The sequence below is a fragment of the Sinohyriopsis cumingii genome, chromosome 16 (genome assembly GCF_028554795.1).
Source record: "Sinohyriopsis cumingii isolate HCF-2022 chromosome 16, ASM2855479v2, whole genome shotgun sequence".
Taxonomy (NCBI): Eukaryota; Metazoa; Mollusca; class Bivalvia; order Unionida; family Unionidae; genus Sinohyriopsis; species Sinohyriopsis cumingii.
The window spans coordinates 67869705-67882910 of NC_142976.1; the positions used below are offsets into that span (position 1 = coordinate 67869705).

At 33.7% G+C, this 13206-nt stretch overlaps 1 protein-coding gene across 1 annotated transcript in view; it reads left to right on the plus strand.

The window, feature by feature from the left end:
• The window catches only part of LOC149780719 (RAB11-binding protein RELCH homolog), a 188522-nt gene that overhangs the window by 4718 nt on the left and 170598 nt on the right, over positions 1 to 13206 (plus strand). The window contains exons 2-6 of the mRNA XM_089937770.1: positions 4600 to 4689; positions 8250 to 8321; positions 9844 to 10016; positions 10867 to 11064; positions 11649 to 11731. Coding sequence (XP_089793896.1) covers positions 4600 to 4689; positions 8250 to 8321; positions 9844 to 10016; positions 10867 to 11064; positions 11649 to 11731 — 616 coding nt within the window. The remainder of the gene's footprint in view (positions 1 to 4599; positions 4690 to 8249; positions 8322 to 9843; positions 10017 to 10866; positions 11065 to 11648; positions 11732 to 13206) is intronic.

Sequence of the window (13206 nt, forward strand, 5' to 3'; positions counted from 1 at the left end):
ATATTTAAGTAAGTGTTATTTCTGTCGGCCAGTAAAGACTTGTCAGATGAGCGCAGAAAAGAATGTTGTTTCATAAAAATGAGTCAGCAAAATTTGTTTTCATTTTCAGGAAACAGACTTGAAACAAAAATGACACTAATGCCAACAAAATAAAAAAAAATAGGCGAAAGTTCCATTTGTTGATATTTGAATATTGAATGGTATGTAAAGCTTATGTGACCTCATTTTGACAACAGTTAAATCTGCATTTAGGTAGTAACGACTGTTGTCCTAAACTATGTAACAGAAAGAAGCAAATCCAGTGAGGTTACTAAAATTTAACAATAGATTTATTTCCCTAGTATACAAAGTGAAAATTCAAGACACTTACAGTATTGTGAATTAAGTTTCAAATAATCCTAAATGTCCTATTATATGTCCAAAATATAGAAGGTTCTGAATGAATTCCAGTTGCCTTAAATGTCCTGATATAACAAAAGTCTTGAATGTTCTGATGTAACACAATGATTGAATCCAGTCAATGAGCACTTAATAATTCCATCGATTTATATAGATAATTATTCTATAATTATATCTAAACACAACTACAAACTCAAATTATAGAGTCCAAAGACCAATATGAAACAGGAATGAATAATTGCTTATCAAGTCCCATTTTTATACAGATATCTACTTCATCTCAAATGCAATAGACTGCCCGAGGAAACCAAAATTTCCAATAGAAAATTCCACTAGCTATTGAACCCAACATCTTCTTTAGTACTTGAAGTTATGACAAAAATTATGGACAGTGTAAATTGAATGGTGTGTGTGTGATTAGGATTTTTAACGTAGCTTTAACAATTTTTCAATCATATCGCTATGATGTCTGCAGTGTGTCAGTTTTATGGTGATGTCTAGCACTGGGGTATCATGCTGCGGACACATAGTATGATGTCCCACCCAGTCACATTATCCTGACACCAGGCTGACCAGTCCTAACACTAACCTCTTAACGCTGAGCGCCTAGTGAGGCACCTGTTAGTATCATTTTTGTAAGTCTTTGGTATGACTTGGCCAGGGTTCAAACCCACGACGTCCCACTTCCAAAGGAAATGCTCTAACCACTTGGCCATCAGAGCGGTGTAAATTGAATGGAATGTTATAGTTTAATTTTTGTCCGTGAATATAGATTGTAATGACTATATCTCAAGAACATATTTGATATGGATCTATGATCATAAACTACATAATAGAAAGATGCAAAACCAACAAATTTTGTAAAACTTCACAAATAATTAAACTATTAGAGTTATAAATGAAAATGTGGGAGGAACTTAACAGTATTATTTTATGTGACTCGAAATAATCCTAAAAATGTTCTTTTAAAGTCCAAAAGAATGAAAGTTCAGGATAAATATCTTGACCAGTAATCTACTGGTCTGTCAAGAATTGTGCTGTTGTCAAAATGGCATTGTTCAGAACTCTCTTAAATTATTCACAACAGTTCCAAAATCATAATATAGTGCAATAAGCACTTTCTGTTTCCAGTGAATAATTCAAACAAATGTTTTCCCTCACAAATAATGTCTAAGTAGAGCATAAAACATGTCTGCAGACTTGATCTTACAACAGAAACACAAGAAATATGAATGACTTCAAAATATGAATGAATCTGATTGCTCAGTTCTCTCCTCATATACACCTTCAAGAGTCTGTTACAACTATATGTCACAACGTAACCCCCATGACAGATCTTACTACTCAAATATTTCAAAACATCTATTCATGAGACCAAACCTGTCCAATGGAAATTAACTTGATTCTTCCAAGATATCACCTGACCAACCTGACCGAAGGGAAAATAGTATAATATAGTTTACTAAACATATTTACTAATAATTCTTGTATTAGTAACTGTCAGCTCATATACAATTTTACATTCTTTAATATCTTAAAGTAGACCCTAAACACATACGAAATCCAGCCAAAGATAATCACTACAATTCACAGCCATACAAAAAATATTTAAAAAATTAGACAAAATCATGTACCAGGTGTTACAAAGTATGTAGATATAAATAACATATTGCATAGCCAATTTTAATCCATGGCTTTAGATAATATTTTTTAAGATAATGAATTATAAAATTGGTTGTTTACTTGTGTTTGAGTTCTATACTTTGATCTTGATCTTAGAAGGTTTTAAGTAATATTCCGATTGGGTTGTTGAAGTATATGGCAACATGTGGCAGGTGGGCGTGTAACATGACATTGGTCAGGTAGAGATGTACATGTATTGTGAAATAGAGTTGTTATGTATATAAGTAGGAAGAAGTACATAGTATGTCATGTTTATATGCTTGTAATTATTTTAATATAATTTTTTCCATTATGTTCACTTTTAATTTGAGGGAATTATTTATTTTAATTATTAATTGGAATTACCAATTTCTCAGAGATTTTGGATTATATTACCATGGGATTATTGTGACTTTGTTCAAAACATTCTTGATAATATCAGTGTAATATAGCATGACTTTTGGCATGTAAGCACATTCCAGACTATTGGTACATCAGCACATTCAAAACCTGGAATTCTTTTGGAACACCACTGGAATTGATAGAAACTCACCATATTTTGGACTTATGATAGAACTTATTGGATCATTTGGAACTTTGTACTGTAAGTTAAATTTGAATTTTATTAAACTTGTTGGTTTTGCTTTTTCTGTTACTTATTTTCAAACCGTATTGTTGTAACAATGCATAACAAATGACTGCAGATGTGCCAAAATTAATTGATCTTCTCTACAAAGCCCACCTTACATCCCACCTTTATTGCAATGGGCCAAATAAATATAATTTGTACAAGTGCAGTAAGGGTGTCATATTTATGTGTGCAGACAAGATCGTTTTGTGGTAGCCCTGTAAATGTTCACAAAAATTATCCTCTATTTAAATGACAAAGTGTGGTGGCCTGTTGCAAAAATGTGCTCTCCAGCAGCCAGTCAATGCATTTAAGTCAATAGTGTTATCAGCAAGGTCCAAAAGTGAAGTGGCAGTAAAGTATTGAAAAGACAGGTCATCATGTGTTTATGTGATCTCTGTTAAATCAGTGTAGTTAAATGGAGGCATTCAGAAGTTTATGTACTGAATTAATCCCTTTGTACAAAGGGTAAAAAAAATTCAAGAATTTCCAGAGATATTTCTGTGTGCCATTACCTGTTATACTTAGGAGTTCATTTTGAAATTACCCTTGTTGCTTGACACTACAGCTGATCAGATGACTTTTTTTATACTGTGGTGATGCTGACTTCTGTATGTCTAAACTCATTACAAATGTTGAAAGAGAAAATCAAGAAAATGCCTGATTGTTTACTTGTAAATTCTAGTTGACGCAATTTCCACATTTCTTTATTCTGCCCAATGTAACGTTGTTGTGATCTAAAATAAAATTGCAAGTGTAGTCATTGAATATACATTTGCAACTTTTGATCTACATGTACAACTGATCTTTTTGGGGCCCCGAGTGGCAGAGTGCTCGAAATCACTAACCGTTACAGATTACTGCCATCTCACCTCTGTCTGCTTGGGTTTGAGTCTTGGGTTTAGCCTATGTGGGTATGTGAGAAAGCTTTCCAGTAGCTTCTCATGGGTCAGTGGTTCTTTCCGGGGTTTTCCCGGGTTCTTCCTCTACCATTAATACTGGCGGCCATGTATAGCTTATCATGTGCTGAAAAATGGCATTAAACCCCACAATAACAACAACTGATCTTTTAGGAAATGTACATATTGTGGCAGATTCAGCTCAGCAAGATATAAGTGATTCAGGCTCTATGATAAAATCAATGCCATTTATAGAATTGTTAGTGCATTTGAAGAACTGATCAGTCTGTATTCATTAGCAGACATTCATTTGCTATTGTTTCTCAATACAAGACTTGTTCTGTCAATATTTGAAGCTCATTATTATCAAGTACTCTGGAAAATACTTATTTTACACCTTTATTAAGCAGACTCAACTTTTCTAATCGCTAAGATCAAATTATTTTTTGTCTGTAAAAAGTTATGCATCCTGTGCTAGTAGACAGGCACACCTAGGCCAAGAAAGAAATGTAAGTTGGAATCCACATTTCTTTATTCTGCTTGATGTAACCTTGTTGTGATCTGAATTTTTTTTAACATGAAAACATAGAGAAATACAGAATACTATGAGAACTATTACACTAAAATTTCGTTAAGAGAAAGTCCCAGGGATTTTTCCAGGTACACTTAGGCCAACCAAGAAATATAAGTTGGAAACATATAATAATGTCGATAAAAACAAAAACACACAAACATCTAATCTAACCAAGTAATAAAGCTATTTTAAACCAATGAAAGATACTCTTATTATTATATTTAAATTGTTAATATTATTATAAACACGAGGCATATATGAACACTGAGGTTGTCATGTTTAAAAAAAAAGTTAAACATGCCATCATAATTGTTTTTTAATTTGTATTTCAGAATTATTTAATAAATTTTTATATATTTTAATTTACATATTCTGCTGTTGCTAATATCTTGCATTGGTTATAAGTGTTATTCTGGGTTTTTTCCTTCTCTTTTTAGTCCGTACTTCTAGTGTCCAAACTTTTGATTCACTAGATTTTGCAAGGTATTCTGATGATGGGGAAAGACAAGTGGATGAAAGGGTGGCAGGTAAGCAATAATGTAAACAGCTGTCTGGTAGTAGTCCAGGGCCATGTAAGTAATAATGTAAACAGCTGTCTGGTAGTAGTCCAGGGCCATGTAAATAATAATGTAAACAGCTGTCTGATAGTAGTCCAGGGCCATAATTCTTCCAAAACTGTACATCCAGTATATGCAAAACTGAGGGTCCATGAAGCAGGAACTCTCTTGATGGAAAGCTCTAATATGCATTCATAAAAATGGACAACAGTAATTGGTCTTAATTATAATACATACCCAGACATCAACAACAGAGATCCTTATCTGCCAGTGCATTATGTAATGGATGGCCTGAGTTTGTGTGCTTTGTAGTTGGGTGCACATTACAGTGTTCCCTTCCTTATAACTGTAATTGGGACCGATATACCGGTAGTATAACCTACATTATAATGAAATACAATATACATATAATTTCACAGCTATATAATGAATTGGATCTGTGACCACACGTGTCTTATAACAAGAATGGTTTTGTAGTGAAAGGCCTTATAGTGAGGGTGTGCTGGACACAAAAGCAAAATACTTCAACCATACTTATTAATGTAATGAAAGTTATTCTGTTTCATACTAAATATAAAACTCTTCTCAATACACTGTACCTGTTTGGTTGTATTAGCAGCCATCTATAAACCCAGCAATTATATATTTTGGTTTTTGAATTATTTTGTTAAAGAAATATGCATGCACACAACTTATTTAGATCTTTATTAATTGTTTTTCATGGAAAAAATAAATTAAATTTATATAAATACCAGAAAGCTCATTGTTTAATTACTGTTAATTACTTTGTCTTACCTCTCTAGGTTTTGGAATATATGGCAGGCCTGTCCAACGTTTGTCCAAAAATGGAGAGTCCATTCTATGATAAAGTTTAGATTTGATATTGACAACTAAGAGTCCAGGCCCTAAAACTGAAAGTCCAGGAAGCAGGGATTCTCACTGTAGAGAGCTCTGCTTTGTGTAGGATAAGGTTGTTATATGGAACACTAATTTTTTCTAGAAAAAGAATAAATTTGTACATTGTAAAGTATGTTTTAACAAATTTTATGCCCTATACAAGAACAATTCTACTCTTTGTCTGTATGATTTGAAAAGTAAATAAATTCTCATATTTGGAGTGACCACCTGCTTCAGGGTTTGACATTTGCTAGTCCAGTTGCCATTGGCTAGTAAAAGTGTGGTGGAGCAAATGGAAATGAGCTTGTAGGTAGTCTTTTTGATTAGTAGGGAAAACCCCAAAATAAATGAACACAAGCAAAAAGAAAATATGTCACAAGAAGGGGATACAGTCTGGTCCATCCATTTACTGCAGGAAGCTGAAGAAGAAAAATCATAATGAAATTCTGGCTTATGTCACAGTTTATAACCACTTGTCTTTTTGGTCATCAACATGTTTTTACTTTTGTTCAGAAATGTGATGGTCAATTGTCCAAATGATTGTATGAAATCTGATCAGTTTTATGCATTGCAAGTGCCTGTGCCCACAAAATACCACATTTTCTTATGCTTTGAAAAGAATGTGAATGTAACATCGCCCTCTTAGTAAGAGCGGTGTTAATTGGATTTGGCTGGCATTATCTAGAGGATGACCTCCCTCAATTTTATAGTCCAGTGGGAATGGATAGATAGAATATCAACAGAGAACTGAGCAAGACTATTGGGAAGAAATAATGCAATACGAGCCCCCTGAGACAAGAAAAATAACAAAACTTAATCAATAACAATTAATAGTGGCAACTCCAATTCAACCTAAGTTATCTCAACAGGCTCTAATAGCAGTGTCCAAGTTGGAATTATTTCATCATAATAACGAGTGGTGAAAAGAACACAATGTCCACAACTGATTGCATCACCTTTCTCTTGTGACCCATTTATCATGTCTTCCTATTCTGAATGCTTCAGCTCTTCGCGAATCTCCTAATCCTTTATTCTGAACATGTCGTCTATTTCCGGACTACCAACTTCCATCTTCAGACTGTCTTGTCTCTCCCAGAAAGCTGTTTCCTTAAAGGACAGAATTACCCCATAATCTCTATACTTATCACTTTCTATATGTACATAAAATTCCCTCACTTACACTCAGAAGCATAAATAACTATCCGAACACTGCATAAGTTCTGAACTAATTTGATAGATCATCACTCTCGCTTCACAGCGGCCAACCATAGATTAACACATGAGCGGTGTATCTAACATCACTGTATCTTTTTACCTATGTTACCACATGCTTGATTACTATTGCATACAGCTCACAAAATTCTAGCTCACAGCAATCCCTAATTTACAAGATTATTTAAACATTACAATATCAGATATAAATATGCGATTATTGTTAACTCACGATAATCAGTATTGTCCTAACTGACAAAGGAAATTATTTTATATAACCCTATGTAAAATTAAAGAGATAAATTGCATAACAACTCTAGCATCAACAGATTTCCATGACATTGAATAAATGATACATAATATGGATCCTAGTCATATCAAACACATTTGGGGGCTCCGAGTGGTCTACCACACTCTCTGTCAATGATCACTGCCATCTCACCTCTGTCTGCGTGGGTTCGAGTCTCAGGCTCGGCCAATGTGGATATGTGAGAAAACTTGCCGGTAGCTTCTTATGTGTTGGTGGTTCTTTCCTGGGTTTTCCCAGGTTCTTCCTCCACTATTAATACTGGCTGCCATGTATAGCCTATCTTGTGCTGAAAAATGGCATTAAACCCAATAAAAACAACAACATCAAACACATTTGCATAAAACAAATAATCAAAAATAGAACATTACATGAAAATTAAAATTATATACCTTGATGCTGTTCTCTTTCAGAAATTTTGCATCCTAGCACTAAAACCTATCTTTTCTTACAAGACAGCCACATGGTCCCCTTTTCTTGTTAAACGAAGAAAGCACTATTCTTTTTATTTAGTCTTCCTCTGAGCCTAAGACTTCTCTCTCAGAATTTCAGACTAAAGAATTTTGACCAAGGTCGTCACTTTAAATTCACATTACTTCCAAAGTGTACACCATAATTTACTCTGACCAATCGTACGCAGCATTTCCTAAATGTTTCCAAGATACTCATTTCTTTCATCAGATTTTAAATAGCCTAGAATCTCTGAACAAAGTTGCATATCAATTTCCCTTTGAAAAGGATAATTTGACATGGGGTCCTATCAAGTGGTTATGGTTGGTAGCTCAAATGTTTTTAGCCTTTCAAGTTTAACATAGACATGGTGAGGGAAGAAGAAAGGTCGAAGTGACCCTTCACAGAGACTTTTCTGGCTTAAATGTGATAAAATTTTAATGCTCAGTGCATTCAACTTTAAGGTTCATTACAATTCAAAATTCAACACTTTACCGTGGAACTGGCATTTAGTCCCTTGTTCTTGGTGTTTGTTCATTTAAAAAAAATGAATGTTCTTAAACTCGTTTAATTATAGAATTTTTTGTTAAAGTTTATTGAAAATATAGAATAAAGTTTATATCAGCATGAAGGTGTAACCTGAAATTGTTTCTGATTTTCATAGTTTTGGAGTTCGAGCTGCGGAAGGCACAAGACACAATTAAATCCCTGAGAGCTACTCTGACAAAGGAAGCAGGTAAAAAAAAAGGTTACTTGTCTGATTAATGTAAATTTACTATTATTCTTAGGGTTTGAATTTTCTTTATTGTCATGGTTTGACAAAACAAAATATCTGCTTCTGGTAATAGTGTAAAAACATAATAGGATAGAAAGGTCAGTATTTTTTAAAAATCTTGCTAAGTCTAAAGTTATGGTCAGTAGGTGAAAAGTGGGGAACAGTTGGTACCATACTTTTTTTTGTGTATGTTATAAAATGTTGTATGGGTGGGGTCAGTGCAATTAAAATAGGTGATGTCAGGTCAAAGGAAGCACATATTTCTTTCTTGTTGGTCTTATTATAAAACATGAATTCAGATGCCTGATGAAAACTTATCCATTTATGAACAAGTAGGACCCCCACCACAATCCACAAATTTTAATATGCTGACCAATGTGTCATATTGCCATGAAAATTGATACACACAAATATAAATGAATCCATAGCAGGGATTTAATTTTTTTATAAAAGTCAGCATGGCTGCACAGTTATTTAAGCTTGTCCAGGGAGTTTGGCAGTCAGATTTGTAAATTCTTGCACAATATTGTCTTAATATGATGCCATGAAGAAAGAAAAAAGATTTATTCAAAGCTGTTGTAACTCGGACTTGTTTATTTAGTAGTGGGATCAAGTGACATTTTGAGACAGGAAACGTTTGCATTAGGTTCTTGAGATGACTTGACTATGTCAGTTGAGATTATATATCAATAAGATGTACAGTCATCAGATTTATGGTGCTGTTAGAATCAGTTGATTTGGTCATGCATTGGTCACTTCTAGTGAAATGAACAAGTTGCATATGGTTGCATACAAGTCAGCTTCATGGCACCTAAATACAGTGTTTATTCCCTGAAAAGACCAGGAAGGCAGCTTAATAAATTTATTATAAATCCAAGATCAGGCTTATTGTCACATAAAGGTATCCTTATTTAATATTTGCCTAAATATTAAAATATTGAAATAAAAAATTGGGTTGGCTTCTTATCAAGGATGGGCTGACATCAGATTAATAATAGGGTATATGCTTCAGTCATAGTTTGATGCTGTTTGTTGATTGGTTAAACACTTGGGATGTTAGATTGATTGCCTCTTTTAACAGTTTGTGCTGCTAGATTACCTTCATTTACAAACAGCATAATGTGCAAGGTAACACTCTTCACAATTGTTTGTCACGATGTTCTCATATGGGATTATAAAGAGCCTACAAAATTAAGTGGCATTACAACTTTTGCTTCAAGTATTACCTTTCATTCATAAAATACTCACTGTAAATTGCTAAGACTCTCCTTAATTGATTATTGTGGTGTTGTCAGTCATCAGGTCAGTAAATATGACTGCTAGAAGTATAAAACCTCTTATAACAAATGGTCTGACAGCCTTTTTCCTAGGTTGCCATTTATTCTTGCAGTTGACAGAATTCTTTGGCATTAATATAAGGTGTATTATTTATTTTCATCATGGGAAATATATATTGAGGTTGACTTTTTATTTTGTTAACCAGAAAATGAGCATGTTGCCCCAAGTCAGGTGGAAGACAGGAAGATGAGCTCAATGAGTGAAGAGTCAATCAAACCACTGGAGTACAGGGCCCTTAATTTTCTTGTCAATCAGTACCTGCTACAAAACAACTATAAACTGACCTCGGTTACCTTCTCAGAGGAGAATGAGGATCAGGTAAAAAGTACAGTAACAAATCATATCCTGAAGGATGCCTAATTCAGAGTGGATCATAATAGACATCTACTGTTTTTATCATTATATACTTTATTATCAGACTTGAACTAGTGGACTGCAGTATATATTGGACAGAATGAGTCAGTCACTTGGGTATCGTATAAACGCCAGTTTTCCTGTAGTTATATCTGTAAAACAGTGTAATTACCTTATTTATTATTCGCTGTGATCCTCTTAATGTCTCCTTAGAATTTTCAACTGTTTCCTAATGTTTTATATGGTTAGTCATTTTCACTGATTTAATTCATAACCTAAATTGTGGACACAATGAAAATAGTGACTTTGTTATTAGTGTGACAAAACAGAAAGTAAAATACTCCTTGCATGTATGTCAAACTTTAATGTTTAATTTTTTTTAACTGTTGTATTTAAAAAGTTTAGTTTCCTTTATTTTTCTTATCAAGAATTTAATATTTTAACAATTTAAACCCTGATGATGTCAGTTACCGGAGGAGGATCATCTAAATATTGCCACCATTTAAAGATTGTCAACCAGAGCCATGTGTATATCTCTGCCTCACTGGTCAGCGTGTGATACAGTCTTGATTGTTTATAGCAGGAGCTGCAGTGACTGAATGGTTTAGGTATTGGACTTATGACCAAAAGGATGCAGGTTTCATTCCCACTGTTGGATTATACTGGACTGGCTATCATTGTGTGTGTGTGTGATATAACATTTAAAGTGTTCTTGTGCTATAAGACACCAAAACCAATTCAACCCTGTTTGAATGTTTATGTAATTGTCTGGCTTTATTAGAGGTAAGATGAAGTTAACTTTTTATTGCCACAGGACTTTGAGGACTGGGATGATGTGGGTCTCAACATTTCGCAGCCCCCTGATCTACTCCATCTGTATAGAGATTATGGTAACCATGTCTTACCAAGCACACAGACATGTGATGCCTGCTGTCAGATACAGATAGAAATGGAGGACAGGATGGAACAAACAGATTTTGTTGTAGAGGAACATCCGAAATATGCAAATAAAGTGAGATGACAACATGTACAACTGACATTATGGTTTTTTTTTTTACTTTGTTGGAATTTGATTATAAGATTATGCCTAATTGACATGTTATTTTGACTTTATTGGTTTAATTGACATTATTGGTACTCATCTAACAAGTTTGTATTTAAATTCATAATATTTATAAATTAGAGACAGTGAAGTTTTCATTTCTTTGGTTTTGTTGGTCAGTGTAAACTGTTTTATTCATATATATTGCTCAAATTGCCTGCTCCGCATGATATAAATAGCAATAGAGCTAACCTTTGACTTCAGGTATTGACACCTATGAAAAAGATTCAAGTGCTATGCTTTCTATTTACTGTGTTTACTCAGGTACAAGTAGTGCTCAAATTCAAACAAAATAGTCCCTGATCTCTGCTGCATAAGGCGCCAGCAGATCAGGGTCTAGCATCATATCTTACTTATTTTATTTGACCCATTTCACTCACTTTTGAGTTTCCACTCATAAAATGTATTTTCAGTGGGCTTTTCCATCAGTGCATGATAGATGAACATGTTGGAGCAGTTTGTAAATGAATTTTCTCTCCTTTTGTTTTGTACAGAAACATAAAGGAGAAGAATTTGAGAAACAGGAGCATGTAATTAACAAAGACAAGGAGAGTTTATTGGAATCTGATACAGACAGGTAAATATTTCAAACTTTAAAGCCTCGTGGGCATTAAAATGTTGTCATTGGGATTTAAGGTGGCATTCTTTGGAATATGCTTCAGCATAATTTGCTGAAAAGCTAATCCTGGTTTTGCTATTTTAATTCTTGATTCTTTTTATTTCTGTTTTTCATTGATTGTTTGTTTGATATCCTTGCATATATTTTAGTATCAGTGTTTAATTTGACTGATGGCTGTATTTTAAACATCTCTGTCTCTTGTATGTAATAAATAAAGAAAGAAATAACGATGTCGCTCTGTTAACATTTTCAGTATAAATTAAGTTCATATTAGTAATGCAGTATCTTTGAAGTTTTCTATTTGAATTTGTAAGTGATGACACACATGTAACATATAGCATATATAAATGAGACATGCACTATATTGTTCATTATAAATTCATTCAGGAAGGTAGAGAAAAATCAGTAACATCGCAATGGTCAGTTGAATTTTACTTAGGGTTAAGATTCTCTTCAGAAAGCGACATGAAGTTTTTGTTTATTCTTAAAAATATTACTGTCCAATCTGCTTACAATGGTCAACTCTGTGACTTCTAGAAACAGGCTTGTATTAGCAGGTGGCTTGTATATGATAAATATGCAATGAAATATACAGTAAAATTTGTCTTGACTGACCACTCCTCCTGCCAAAATGTTATCATCCCTTAAGATAGGTGGTTTTCATAATAGGTCATAACACTATATAATCAGTAAATCAGTTTATTGAAAATTTGGTCTGAGACTCTCAGAACAGGCTGTCTCTTAGCAATGGTCTTTCAAGCCAGGTTTGACTATTCAAATGTGACTTATTGCACTTAACCTTTATATACACTGCCCTGGGTGGCCAAGTTGTCAGAGGTGTTCACCTCCACAAATGACTGACATCTAACTTCTTTCCATGTAGGTATGAGTCTCAGGACTTGACCTACATTGGTATGTGAGAAAGCTTGTCATGAACTATATGTTAATGGGGTGTTCCTCAGTTCTTCCTCCGCCAAAATGTACTGATCACCATGTATTGCCAATCATGTTTTGAAAAATGTTGTTAAAACCATAGCAACAATCTTTGTATATAGGTAGCTGCTATTTAGCAGTAATCTTTATATCAAGTTTTGATGGTAGATCCTTTTTATAAGTCATACATGTATTATAAGTCTATGCTCTTGAAGTAAATAACATAAATGTGTGAAGACAACAAGCTTTGTAAAATTTAACAAATAAATTTATTTCTCTAGAATACAAAGTGAAATATGAGAAAAAAGAACTTATGGTTTTACAAATTAACTGGTAAATCCCAAAATACATCAAAAATTAAAAACACAAGTCCTATCAATGAAAAGTTCTAAGTGAATCTCAGTTTGAATCCCGATGAATTCAAGATGGAAGGTGATGACACCTGTAATAGTCAGCATTGTACTGATGTGTCAGCAGTCTCTTGTTGAATCACAGAAAAT